This window comes from Vulpes vulpes, chromosome 4 (assembly GCF_048418805.1).
Source record: "Vulpes vulpes isolate BD-2025 chromosome 4, VulVul3, whole genome shotgun sequence".
Taxonomy (NCBI): Eukaryota; Metazoa; Chordata; class Mammalia; order Carnivora; family Canidae; genus Vulpes; species Vulpes vulpes.
Genome location: NC_132783.1, coordinates 18,504,304 through 18,519,517, shown reverse-complemented (window position 1 = coordinate 18,519,517; position 15,214 = coordinate 18,504,304). Strand labels below are relative to the sequence as shown.

The 15,214-nt window shown below is 33.6% G+C and overlaps 1 protein-coding gene across 4 annotated transcripts in view; it reads right to left on the bottom strand.

The window, feature by feature from the left end:
- Window positions 1-83: 83 nt before the first annotated feature.
- The window catches only part of TRPC3 (transient receptor potential cation channel subfamily C member 3), a 64,263-nt gene continuing 49,132 nt past the window's right edge, over window positions 84-15,214 (bottom strand). For 3 of the 4 annotated variants that reach the window (XM_072755324.1, XM_072755322.1, XM_072755323.1), the window contains 2 exons: window positions 3,609-3,684; window positions 84-950 (listed from right to left, as the gene is read on the bottom strand). In XM_072755324.1, coding sequence (XP_072611425.1) covers window positions 808-950; window positions 3,609-3,684 — 219 coding nt within the window. In that variant the 3' untranslated portion in view covers window positions 84-807. The remainder of the gene's footprint in view (window positions 951-3,608; window positions 3,685-15,214) is intronic. The other variant, XM_072755321.1, reaches the window with a different exon arrangement.

The window sequence follows — 15,214 nt, the reverse complement described above, 5'->3', positions numbered from 1 at the left end:
AACTTTAAAAGAACTTACCACTCCACCAAATAAATTCACATTACTGACATGTAATGAAAATGTAAGACAGAAAGCAAAATGTATATACTTTAGAAAAATCTTTAATGTGTTGTTTTGAACAATTCCATGAAACTTAGATATGTACTGTAAGTATACTTTCTATTTACCTATTTCATTGTTAAATTCTTCATTCAGAGCTCAAAGGTCCTAGGATTTATGAGTGATGCCAAAAAATTCTAAGAAAATCTTACCAAGTCATAGCCGGTTATAAAATTTCTTTAGTTTCTATTTAAAAAAAAAAATCTCTTCAGCACTTGGACAAGGGAAGGAATGCTACATAGTGATGGCCTTTTTATTTTTATTTGTATTTTGTTGGCAGTTCCGTTCAGTTGGTTTCAACATTTATTGAGCACCTACTATGTACCAGGCACTGTACTAGATGCTGGAGACACAAAGATGAGTAAGACATGGTCCCTGTCTCCCAGAAGCTTACAGTCTCTTGGAGGCAAACAGGTAAGTACAAAGACATAGAGTTTATTCTAAAGTGGACAAAAATGTCAGTAATGTAATAGTACTGGGCCTTTAAATACATTGGCATGTCATTGTTTATAATGTCAAGGCAGACAATTAAAATGAAGACAATTTTCATGTGATAAAACAGTAAAATCATTAAGACCTAAGTTTTAAAGATTCACATGATAAAGGTAGTTGATACTAAAAATTTACACCATTTCAAGTATTTTATACTTAGAAATATTATTGCCCACATTTGTGCTATAGTCAAAGCCATTATTCCAGGTTACTGAATCATTCACATCTTGGCATGCTAGGATTCAGTTTCTCACTGAGTTTATGAATCAGAACAGCTAATTCCTCAGTCGCTTGGCTCTTGTCTTCCAAAAGTTCATAACGAAGGCTGGAGATATCTTGCTTGATTTCTTTCAATTCACCTACAGTATTTGTATTTAAAAAATATCATTGGTAATTTGCTCTTTGGATTTAGAAAAGAACAAAGAGTGAAATTCACACAAATTCATATAATACGAACACATTTGCTTCATAAAGTCCAAGGTAGTTTTTTCAAACTTTTTCCTTCGAGATATTTAAGAAGTATTAGTCTTTATAAATATGCTGACCTTTGACAAAAGCTATAAAAATAGTCCAGCCATGTTTTCAACAGTAAAACTCAGCTAAAGCATTATTCTGTGGCTCAGTCACCTCTTAACATAGGGCAATTTCTTGGCGAACTGATCTACAGCCAGGGTATCGCCATCCTGTCTATAGGGAGTTCCCCTTTGGTTCCCTCAGACATAGGGTTGAAACCTAGATGGCTCATCTCCCTTTGCTAGGATGGAAGAAACTCCTAGCAAAATGAAACTTTACTAAAGATGATTCAATCTGTTTAACAGGCAAATACTCACATGGAACGAGTAAATTTTAAGTCAGGTTTGAGGTAAGAGAAGGGAAGAAAAAGAAGTAGGAGTGATTATTAAGGAAGGGAATGGTAGTGAACTTGGGGCCAAGGAACATTTTGTGGGACACAGAAAACCAAAGTATTAGGAAGTAACAAACAATGTGAAATTAAATTTAGATGTGATACCACCGGCAATGTGTATACACATAAGAATCTCCATAGGAGACTTCTGGCTATTAAAAATCAATTCTTCCCATAATTCAGCTTGGCAGTGTTTTGAATGTGTGTAGTTTGCTATTAAAAACTGAATTCTCAGGGTGCCTGGGTGGCTTGGTCAGTTAAGCACCTGTCTTTGGCTCAAGTCATGATCCTGGGCTCCCACATTGGGCTCCCTACTCAGCAGGGAGTCTGCTTCTCCCTCTCCTTCGGCCTCTCCCCCTGCTCCTCTGTCTCTGTCTCTCACTGATTTTCTCTCTCAAATTAATAAATGAAATGTTAAAAAAAAAACAACAACAACATGATTCTCTTGCAAATGACTGTAATGTAGATAAGCCATTGACATTAAAAGGTAAACTTTGGGCAGAGATTTATCTTGAATCTAAGAAATGATTCTTCAAACTACTGGTATTTCTACAGCTTTTTTTTTTTTTTTTTAAAGAATCACATGTAAAACATACCTTCTATATTATTCCTTGGCACCTTTATGATGTTTTAGAGTATAATTTCTATGTTTTATATATATATAAATATATAACAATTTATATGTTATATATATAAATAGGAATTCTAATTATTCCACAAGAATACATATAAAGCATTTGCAGATTCCTTTTTTTATGCAAAAAAAAAAAAAGTGCTTCTTCCTTTCCCATCTGGCAATATGATCTAATTTGAAATCACAAGGCCAGTCATTGCTGAAGGAAATAGATTCTCACACCACTCAGTATCACATCTGGACTACAAACTCACTAGATCTCCTATCACCTTCCTACTGCCATATCCTCCTCTTTTGTTTTTGACTTATGAGGAGACTATTAAGTGTTATATGGTGTATATGCCAATACAGGAAGCACAAACTATTCAATCTCTTGGACTTCAGTTTCTTTATTTATTAAATAAGAATGCTAAATTGTATGATAGTTTAGTGAGAGCTTTGTTCAAAGCTCCAAATTCTCATTAACTCATTTTCCTCTTGGGTACAAGGACATGTAAGATGCTCCTTTGCAAACGCAAAGGCTGTCAGCCGTCCAATTCCCCCATTATCACTTTTTTTTCTGCTCCCCATTGGCACCCATCAGAGAGTTTATTGTACAAATAATCAGACCGCTTTCTAAACTACAACCCCTTTCCATCCTGTCTGCCTGAGACAGTTTCTAGGGCATCATTATTGGATTTTTGCTGGTCCTCAATCAGATGTTCATTGACTTCTTTTCTACAAACACAGATCAGTGGTCTGACCCAGATTTTTAAGAGATTCCTTGCATTCATCAGGTAATGGCTTTGATGCCCATCACCAGTTTTATTTAGTTTAGCCCTTTCTACTCTTTATCAGCATAGATAGATCTAGTGGCATCTCATTACTGTTGGAACCTAGTTTCCACTTTTAAGGCAACTTATTTTTCCCAGGTTGATTTCTTTCCAACTCTGGGCCTGTTTTTCGGCCTAGCCTTTGGTGAAACATTTTTATAGTACAGACAGATGCCCTGCCTAGGATATGCCTGGAAAAATAGGCACCTTTACATAAGGAGCCAAGGAGAAAAGTGAAAGGCAAAAGAGAAACACCAGATGAGAAAAATGGGTTACAGATTTCTTTCTGTACAAAAAAAGTAAAGATTTTTCTGAAGAAATATGGGTTCTATTTGAACCAACCACCCAAGTATCCTATTGGAAAATGTTAACATTGGAAAAATGTTAACACTCACGTGAACTCACTGCAACGGAATTAAAACTGCTGAATACTTTTTATGTAATTTAAAGGCTCCCAGAAAGATGGCAGGTTTTACATTCTAAGAATCAGGACATTCTTATCAGATATAAACTGTTTCTGATTGACATTTTTAATAACTTTTTCTTTTAAAAGAGGTTTAGAAATGTAACCTAAGATTCTCCTATCAATCTTCGATTGGATTTTTAAAGTGTCCTGAGATCATTAAGTTAGTTGCAAAAGGATGTTTCTCAAGTTGGAGATGCTTACCTTCATTAACTTCATCATTTTCTTTGTCCACTTGTGCTTTCAGAACATATCGTTTTATAAGTCTTTTCATTATCTGCTGTTGATCAAAAAAAAAATAATTATATCACCAATGATACACATAAGTAACCTGGGTCCTATTCTCCAAAGAGTCTCACATACCTGTAAAGTAAACACAGCTCGAGAGAGACAACTTTTATATAACTATTTACAGAAGATTCACCCAGATTTCAGAACTTAACCATTTTTTTACCTTCTATTGAGACGTACTACATAATCTACAAACATTCTCCTGGTTTAGAATGGAAAGAAACTATAAAAAAGTTAAGTTGGAGGATTTTAATTAATGGTTTCTCTTTCAACTAATGATTTCTCTTTAAGATGTGCTGACACTATATTATCATCTATAAATACTACCTTATTTCTCACTGCTAAAAAACCATGAATATACGCTCATCAGAGAAAAGTTGGAAAATACAGAAAAGAAAAAATAAAGATCATCAATTGTCCCACTATCCAAAGATAATCATTTTGGATAGTTATTTTGGTGTGTGTCTCTTTAATTTTATATATATACTAATTACTATATGCGTATTTTATGCTTTCAAAATACCATATATTCTGTTAAATGCCTTCTTCTCATAGCAATATGTATTGTGAATATATTTCAATCTAAATAAATGCTCTTACAGGATAATTGTTTATCCACAAGGAAAAATAAAATTGGAGCTTTACTTCATAACATATACACAAAAATTAATTCCACATGCATCTTAAATGTGAAAGATAAAACTTCTAAATCCTTTAAGAGAAAGCACAGGAGAATGTATTTATAAATTCAGTGTAGAGCTGGATATTTTTCAAACAAGATAAAAAATTCCAATTACAATAGAAAAGATTCATAAATTAAACTTTATTACTATTAAAACTTCATGAAAACTTCTGTCTACAGAGCTACTATAAAGAAAGTAAAAAAGCAAGCCACTAACTGGAAGAAAATATTGGCAATACTTACAACTGATAAGGAATTAAGTTTGGATCCAAGATATATGAAGAACTTTAATTCAATAAGAAAAACTCAACCCAATAGAAAAAAGGGCAAAGACAAACAGCCATTTTACACAGAAATGGAAACATGAATGGTCAGTAGGCATATAAAACAATCTCAAATTCTTTTCTTGGGGAAATACAAATTACAATTAAAAGGAGACACAATTTCACATCTATAAAGGGAAAAAATTAATCTCATAATGCCAAATGTGGAAAGAATGAGTCAATGAGGAGTTTAACACTTTACTGGTATGAGTATAAACAGATCACTTTGAAAAGCAATTTGGCATTATCTGTTAAAGTTGAACACTTGCATATCCTTTCACCCAGAAAGTCCACTCCTTGATACAGAGCCTGGAAAAACTACACATGTAGACCAAGAGACATAAACAACAGTGTTTATAGTAATCTTGTCCAAGGTAGCAAATACAAATCTGGAAACAATCTAAACAAATATCAACAGGAGAATAGAGAAACCATGGTATGTTACACAATGTAAGGTCACTGTGTCCACTAATGAATTAAATAATGAAATTACTGAGCCATAGCCACACACAACAGTATGGATGAATCTTAGAAGCATAAATGTTGAATGAAAATTTTACTTTGCAGACATCACAAAGTATGAAACTATTCTTATAAAGCTCAATAGCAAATGAATCTATATAATGCATTGTTAGGAATATTTTTATATATCATAAGTCTATATTTGAAAAGAAAACCAAAGCAAGAGGATGAGATACCCAGACTTCTAACTTAGTGATTACCTCTTTGGTGGAGGCAAGGGGTGGGCCAGGGAGGAGTACCTACATAGAGGCAATGGACAGATAATGTTACCATTCTTAGGCAAGTCGTGGTTTCCATAGGTATACATCGAATTAAAATTTATTATTATGCACATTCTTGTGCATATACCAAATATCACATTAAGAAAATAAAGGAAAGGGGTGGGGGAAAAGCCTGAGCTAAAATGAAGATATAGTAGGAACAGAAAATATACCTTAATTTTAAGGAATTAGAAATTATAAAGCTAAATGACCCATTAGGTGCCAAGCTCAAGAAAAGGGAGAAATCTAGGAATATTCAAAATGTCTATCTCAAAGAATAACAGATCGAGAAAGACTATGCTACTGGAAAGGAAAAGCCCATTTTACCAATCACAGTAAAATATAAAACCTATCGAATTCTGTGGAATCTAGACTTTAGGGCAGACTCACAGATGAGTGGATCTTGGCCTGGACTTGCTCATTCATTCAATAAGTATTGTTGAGAGCCTACTCTGTGCCAGGTACTATACTAAATGCTAGGAATGCATTAGTAAACACAGCTCCTACTCTAATAAAACATCCTTGGAACAATTCACTCTGATGAGTAGACATGTCAGGGGTCTAATTAACTTTAGAGAACAGTGAAGGTGATTCTTGTAGAAAGAAAATACAAAGAAATGGATATCAGCTAAAGCAACTTGAAAGGCAGTAATACTAATCATGGGAAAGAAAAAACTATTCAACTATTGAGACAAGAACTATCCTTATGGGAAAGTTAAAATCAGATCTCTACCTTATACCACAAACAAAACAATTTTTTAAAGAGTCAAATAGACCAAAGATCTAAATGTGAAAAGCAACATTTTGAAAGGAACAGAGAAATATTTCTCGAAAAAGCTAAAGGAAAGGATAAGGAAAAGATGAATACACATCTGACTATACTGAGACATTTTGAAACTTTTATACAGGAACTAATACCAGTGAAATGTAACCTTATGTCAAGTGGGATTTTTCTGGTTGTCCTGAAATTGTTGATAAATCCAAAATTGATAAGAAAGGATGCTAAGCATTCTATGGCCTAAGACTAAGGTGTCACTAGCAGTTGAAGCCAGCTACCTCCCCCCGAGGCTTACTGAGATTCACTAGACCAGTACTTACCATGAATTCTCTCCTTATTCCACATAAGGAAAAGGACTAAGACCTGGGAGGGATCATGAGCTTCTGCGGTGGAGAGGTAATTCTCGCTCTTTCTGGGAGGAAAGGAGATGATGCACCTCCATTCTCCAGAAGCTAAGGGAAAGAGGAAAGCCAGAGTAATCCCTCATAAAGATTAGAGTTGCCTAAACAAAAGGCCTACCATCCTGCTCCCAGTTAAATGTCGATTCCAGCAAACTTGCTGACCTGCTCCTGGCAATTAAGTCAGGAAGAAAAAAGAACTCAGTTAAGAGTGACCAGCCATGGGGTCAACCTGTACTCCCATTATTTGGCAAACATATATTTCCACTATATTGGGTGGAAGGCAGTATACACATCAGCGGGAAAGGAGAGTCTACTCAATAAATGGGGCTGGGATGATGGATGTGAACCTTAAATCAGAACCAGATCTCTGCTTCAGGAACTATGCAAAGGGGAAGCAGACAACATGGTTTTTTCAAACCCTTTAAACATGCCCCCAACCCAGTTACAGAAGCAGCACATGAGTCCTAGCCACAGTGAGGATATTAAAGCTTGATCAGTGTTAGAGCAGTAGTGACAGGAAGAAGCTGCACTCACAGCTAAGTCAAGTGAAAAGATGCTAGCTCTTTGGCTTCTTTCTCCTTCCCCCTCCACATACATAAGTGAAGGATTAGCACCTTGATGAGTTAGCAGGGGGAGGTACTTACAAAGCAGACCACAACCTTTCTCCACTAAAGACGTGGAAAGGTTTAGCTTGTTCTAGGAGTAAGGAGAAGAGCTTTAGATTTGATTTTGAGATTCATGGTTTTAAAAAAGACTGCCTCTTTATTTGCAAAAAAAGAGACTTTTTAAAGTTATAGAGTCTTGACAAGATCTATAAAGGGATCCTCCACCCAATAGAAAAGAACAATCCAAAGTAGGGCAGTTGGTGGAAAAATATTGAAAAAAAAAGTCGTTTTGTACATTCATAGACTGAGACTCCTTAATGAACCCATTACCCAAAGTTAAAAGACAAACCAAAGAGTGAGAGAAGTTGTTTGCAAAACATACCAACAAAGAATTGGGATGAAGAATATTATAGAATTTTGAGAAGTCAATAAGGAAAAGACATATGGCTAAGTAGAATTAGGGAAAGGAATTTAAATTCACCAAAAAAGGAAATCTGAATGACAAACATATAAAAAGATGTTCACTAGTAATCAGAGAAAATTACAATAATGAATACTTGTACACCTATGAGTTTTTTCTTCTGAAAAAATTTCCAATCTACAGATGAATTGAAAGTAAAATGAATTTACATATACTCTTCACCTAGATTCACCAGTGTGAAAAAGTTGCTGTAATTGCTTTATCTCACTATCTATATTATTGTTATATTGCAAAGGCATTTGAAAGTAATTTTCAGACATCATGTCCCTTTATCCCTAATACTTGTGTTTCCAAAGAACAAGAATATTCTCTTATATAACCATGCTACAGTGATCAAACTTTAGAAAAATTAACATGGGGTCAAGAACTGTTAAATACATAGTCCATATTTGGTCTTGTTTTTCTAACTCAGGAACAATTTTGCTTTCCAATGTTACTTATCTTTAGTTTCCTTTAATCTGGAACAATTCTTTGGCCTTTGTCTTCCATGATACCAACATTTTTGAAGATGTACAGAGCAGTCATCTTTTAGCAGGCAAATTTTAAAAACCTGTTAATACCAAGTGCTTCTGAGAACAGTGAGAAACTCTTGTACCATATTGCTGGAAATGTAAACTGATATAACTACTCCCAGGTATGTCATCCAGAAAAAATACTTAAAAATGTGCCAAAGGAGATATTTACTAAGATGCTCATTATAGTATTATTTATCATAGTCAAAGAAGGAAAATAAGTGAAATATTCATCAAGAGGAATGAATAAACAAAAATAGTTTATTCATAAATGGAATATTATACTATGTCAGTGAGAATGAAAAACAAGATACACATGTATCAATATAGGTAATTCTCAAAAACAAAGATAAATGGAAAAAGTAGAATATGTAGTATACTATTCATATTAATTTATGCATAATTTAAAAACACGTAAAACTAGTACATAAAGGTATGAATATACTTACATAAGTAGTAAATATATAGAAGCATACAAGGAAGGAACACATTAGAACTTCAAGATCGTGAAGGTAGCTGGGGAAAGATGAAGGCTAATGTGATAGGGTAGGGGCATTTGTTGAATCAAAAAATCCTTACAAAAAAGATCCAAAAAGAATATGGCAAAATAAATGTTAACATTTATTAAATCAAGATGGTAGGGGCACCTGAGTGACTCAGTGGTTGAGCGTCTGCCTTTGGCTCAGGTCATGATCCTTGGGTCCTAGGATCTAATCCCGCATTGGGCTCCCCACAGGGAGCCTGCTTCTCCCTCTGATTATGTCTCTGCCTCTCTCTGTGTCTCTCAGCAATAAATAAATAAAATATTTTTAATAAATAAGTAAGTAATAAGTAAGTAAGGGTGGTAGTGGCAGAGATCTCTAACAGGATATTTGTGGTGCCATCCGGTGCTTGAAAATTTAAAATATAAAACATTCTTCTGAGTAGGTTTTTGATGCTGCCTAGCAAACTGATGGGCCTCACCAGCCTGGGCCTGAGCATTATTCCATCTCCAGCAGCAACAGCCCTTCCATTATAATAAATAGACAAATATTTTTCACTTTTACAAATAAAACTGTAAACATGTTACCTAATACATAAACTGAGAGTAATTCAGAGCTTGTAAGAGTCTTGTTGAGAACCATTCAGAAATGTGTTATTTGGAAATCTATCCCTACAAAAAATGAAACTGCTTAAAAATTAAAATGAGGCAGAATGAGTTCAGAGTAAAAGAAAAAAATCTCTGAATATGAATAGGTCTTTCTTAGCTGAGTAAACCTAAGGTGCTTAACTCTCTAAGCTTCCATTTTCCCATATAAAAAATGGGGGTAATAAAAACTCAGAGCTGTACAGATTAAATCATCAAATGCCCATAAAAGCAGAATTTCTGCTTAGAAGAGGTTAGTTCTTGCTAGTATTATTTATAAAGATAAAATTTTAAGACTAACATATTGCTACCCACATGCTCTAGTATAATACACTCTAAAATATTTAACATTTTCTAAAACTGTGCTTAGAAAAAAAATCTATGAAAAGTTATATTTACTGCCAGAAAGGAAGATGATAGGAAAATAAAATATTTTAAAAATTCAAATAGAGTACAGGTTCCCTAGAAACACCGTACAGAATCACTCAGATTAAATTCTGAAGGGAAAATAGATACATTCATCTTTAGCCTATGGGAAAAATTATGGTTACAGGTTTACATTTTTTCCCTTTAAAATTGGGTGTTTTAAGTTTTCCATGTATCCCATAAAAATTCTCACTTTTTAAAGAAATTTCATCTTAATATTTACAGCTTAAATATGTTTATATCTACCACTGTACTAAGTTTGAGCTTCTCTATAGGGCAAGAAGACCCCTAATGTTGGATTGAAATTACTTTCAATGATTTCACACATGACACTACCTGGTAATAATCCATCCTTTAGTTTATGTTGGAAAGATAATTCATATGAATTCCAAAATTACGGGCAGTTCAGAGAAGGGGTGAATGTTAGCTATTTCCATTCTACTAGGTAGCTTGTCTCATGAACCCAAGCCAGTATACTGTATAAGCGGTTAAAAAAGTGGGCTGCAAGAGCAAACTGCCTGGATTTGAGTTGTGACTCTATTATTTACAAGCTGTGGAGCCTTGGCAACTTAATCTGTATAATGGAAATGTTATAATCTACATTGTTAAAGAGATATATAGGTAAATTACATAGGTGTTCAATTAATACAACTATTATGCTCTCATTATCATGTATGGTTCTGTAAAGCAAATCTTGATTAACTAATCTTAATTATGATGGTTGTATAGGCAAGGATTGTAAAACTCACACGTGACATGTAAAATTACCATTATAAATATTATCTTTAGATTTTCAACTGATTCCTTAATCGAAGCCAGTACCCAAAAACTAAATTGACCAATAACAGATTCATCATTTTCCCCTCTTGATCAAGTTACTAACTAACGGAATAGAAGTCTATTGAATAATTTCCACAGTTCACAAACCTCCAGGAACTATCAAAATCTCTTGGTATGATCCTGTGAATCACTCTTTAATGAAGACACTGCAACTTTTGTAGTAGACTATGGATTTTCTCTGTCTAGGGTATGGAAAGCCTAGATAGTAGTTACCTTAAACATTATCTCTTGCAAACAAATCTGATTTCCTTTCTCAACTCTCCATTAAGGGTGGGAGAAGTAATGAAATGTGGGTGGTTGGATATATGGGTGTGCCCTTCATGCCTCAAAGGCATCAAAGCTTTTTTTCTCACTTGCTTATTTTTCACTGATTCAAATTCAACTAACAATTGTGAAGCACTCTCTCACGTACTGTTACATTCATTTTCTCATTTAATACCAGAGAAGCCAACTTTGACTCTCATCAGTAGTTCCATAATCTGAATATTAGCATTCTTTAAAGCATGATGATACGGGTAGACTGATTTAAACAAAGAACTCAGAAGTAGAGTAGAATTTTAAAAAGGGAAGGGACGCTGGAAGTCATGTGTTTTTCATATTTTCAGACCATTCACTGTGAGACACCCTGACCCATCACCATTGTACAGCCTCTGAATAAACATCTATGATTCAGAAACTATTACTCTTTCCAGACAACTGGTTTAATCTATTTTTAGACAACTATAGCAGTTAAAAAACAATTCGTTTGTATTGCACTAAATCTGCTTCGTTGTACCTTCTAACCAACCACTGGCCCAAATTCAGTTCTTTTTTTTTTAATAATAAATTTATTTTTTATTGGTTTATTGGTGTTCAATTTACCAACATACAGAATAACACCCAGTGCTCATCCCGTCAAGTGCCCCCCTCAGTGCCCGTCACCCATTCCCAAATTCTGTTCTTAAGAGAAAAAGAGAATAGAATAAAATTGCTTCTTCTACTTGATCAGTTTTCAAATATTCCCCTCTTCTGGGTTTCCCTAGGTTCCCATACCATTTTATTTATGTTTCACCTATACCACATAGCCACACCAGAGTGTGAAGGTTCATCTACTTTTTTTTCCTTCCCTCCCACTCATCCCCACCCTTCCACTGCAGAGGAGAGATTCTTGAAGGCAAGGACTGTATCTTTACAACCTTAGAACAAAGGACCATTCATAATAGTGGGAGTCTTGAATGTGCCCTCAAGTTCAGTGTGAATGAAGCTTAATGTGAATGTCTCATATTGTTTCCTCTAGAGAAAAACTGCCCTGTGCTTTCCAGTAAAACCAAGCCACCTATGGTAGCCTTCTTGGATTGGACCAGGACCACCATTTGGGCCAGAGACAGTCTGATACTACCTGGGCCAAAGGTATCCCCAGGCTGAAGAAGTTGGTTAAAAAAGCAGAGCTACTACAGGAGAGATCAGAGAATAGAACCCAAGACTCTATAGCTTCTTTTTGTGGAGTCTTAGAAAAAAAAAAATCCCATTTCTTAAGGTCACCTTAGCATATATATGAACCTTTAACCTGAACTAACGTAGGTGTTCATAAGCAAAATTCAATCAAAGCTATCCCTCCAAGTCCTTATGTTCTTCAGAAAAATCATCCCTAATTCTATAAAAAAAAAAATCTTTACACACATAACAAAAATGATCTCAGCATACTATAAATAATTAATGTTAATATAAATAAGACTGTCATTGATCAAAGTATTTTTGAAACTTTTTCTCTGTTATACTTTGAGGCACATTTGAATCTTTCTACTTTTGAAGTAATTTTTGAAAAAAATATAAAGTCATATTATAAGGTGAATAATTATCTGAGTTTAGTAATGAGAATAAAGCATTTTTGTGTTTTATAAGCTTATTATAAAATTCTTTAGAGATATACCAAAAATGTTCTGAGCTGGGGAAGGACCATTAATTAGAAAGGTTACAACTTTGAAGAAAATAATCCCCATTTAGCAGATTAGGGATTTCTTTAAGGTAAGTCAAATATTATAATCACACTGCATGAAACAAAAATCCATAACAACTAAACCAATTGTTATCACTCATGGATTTCATAACAAAGAGATTTTATCTAAATATAATGAAGACATTTGTATAAAGTTTGATTGGCATGTGAAGTTTGATAGTTAAAATTTTATTTGTCAAAGTTTATAGAAGTATAACAATTTCAGAGACAAGAAGCTGAATTTGACAATAAACTTGAGAATATCCCCACTTCTAAATCATTCAAAAGCAACAAGTAGAATAAGAAACAGAAACACAAACTCCTTCAATGAAACTCAGAGGCATCCATACCCTTTTTTAGAAAGGTTATATGAAAAGATCAAATGGTGATGTGAGGAAATGCCAAGAGCAGACATCCAAGGCTGAAAGCTTCCCTTGAATTTTTAATACAAAATCTAGAAAAGCTTAGAATAGAAGAGCAAAGGAGAAATCATCATGGAAAGCCATATTTGCTAAAGTATTCAGTGAGGTTGAGAGGAAGTATCTGACTAGTCCTGTAGTGTTTCTGATAAGGAAACATAAAAAGTGAACTCACATATACAATCCTGTGCCTAAAGGAAAATTCTATTAGCCAAGAAGGGGATGTGGAACTCTCCAAAGGCACTCCAGCCTCCTGAAGCAGCTGGCTCAAGAACTTATTCATTCAAAACTGAGTGATAATCAGTAAGCAATCTATACAAGATCTATATTAAGATAGTCCAAGGAAAAAAGGAAAAACAAATAGCAAATAAAGAAACTCACCAGAAAAATGTTTAAGAAAAGATGAAGAGATGAAGATACATAATGCCATCATTTAAACATTTAAAAAAAGGCCAATCATGTCTTTAAGAGCACAAAAATGGCCAAAGACAATATGGTGAGCCAAAAAAATGATATATAAACTTGAAAATCTCAAGAGGAAGAAGAAAAAAATAAAACCAAACTTAATCCTAATTAATATGAACAATAGAAGGACTACCTTATAATGATAGTGAGTGCACAAATGAAGATATAAATAAATGGAAAAGTATATCATGTGCTTGAAAAGGAAGATAGAACATTATAAAGAAGTCAATTTTATTTAAATACAATCACAATAAAAAATACCAATAGAATATTTTGCAAACTATACAAGCTGACTTTAAAGTTCAAATAGAAATATAAACAGGAAAGAATAACCAAAACATTATATAAAATAAGTCTTAAAGTAAGGACATGTTTATGTGTGGGTCTGTGTCTATATATTTTGTTTGTTTGACTTTTGTTCTAAACTATAATAATTTAAATAATGTGATTCTATCGCATAAAGAAAACCTGGAAGTAAATCTAAGGAGATAAATAAATTTAGTAAGTGATAAAGGTGATATTTCAAATCAATAAAAAGTTAATTATTCAACACATCATACATATATATAATCATGTGGAAAAAAATTAATTTGGATCCCCATCCTACACATTGCATCAAAATATGTTCTACATGGATCAAAAATTCTCATATAAAAAATGAAACCATAAAAGTACTAAAGAAAATATGTGTAAAAAAATGTTTAAGTATTCTTATATGGGGGAAGATCTTTCTAAACAGGATACAAAATCTAAAGCCATAAAAAGTTTATGGAGTTGGCTATACAAAAATCAAAAAGTTAGGTGAAAATGTTAAAAAGATACACAACAACAACAATAATTTTCAACTCATATCAAAGGCAAAGCGCTGATTTTCTAAAAATAATGAATTCTGAAAAGAATTCCTCTTGATTTAAAACAAAAAGCCCATCATGAAAAGTAAATACACAGGATCTCAGACAAATAGAAAACTAAACATAAAAGGATGGTCAAGTTCATTCATTACAAAGAATGCAAAATAAAACTACACTGTGATACCATACTCACCTATCTAGTTGGCAAAGATAAAAAGCCTTTGGTAACACACTGTTGGTATGTTAAGGAAGAAATGGGCTCTCTCATACATTTATTGTAAGAATGTAAATTGGCACAAGTTCCATCAAAATCAGTTTGATAATAAGTACCCAATTTCATAGATTTACATGTTTCAAATGTCATATATACAAGGTTACTTACTGCAGTATTGCTTGTAATATCTAAATATTGGCAATATCCTCTATTTCCACGTATAGAGGACATGTTAAATATAACTGTATAATGGAATATAATCTAACCTTTTAAAAGGCTCTGATAATCAGTGTGCCAAGCAATTTTGCAGAATTTGCTACTTCCATGAAAACTGTACAAAACTGTACCCACTGATATCACATACATTATAAATTCCTGGATCTTCATTCTAGTGATCTTGTACGCATCAGAAATATATAGATTTGATAGTCAAAATGATCACGTGGTGTAAAGTAAAAAAGCACAACCTCTTCTGAGTTGGAATTTAGTGTTCAAATGTCACAACTAATATCAAAATGCAAAAGATATTTTAAAGTAGTACTGATGAAACAATATAGCCTAAGAATTCATTGGAAAATGGATTATGTCGAGAAATATATCAGGTTCCCATACTGTGAGAGCATTATTTTCCTAATATAC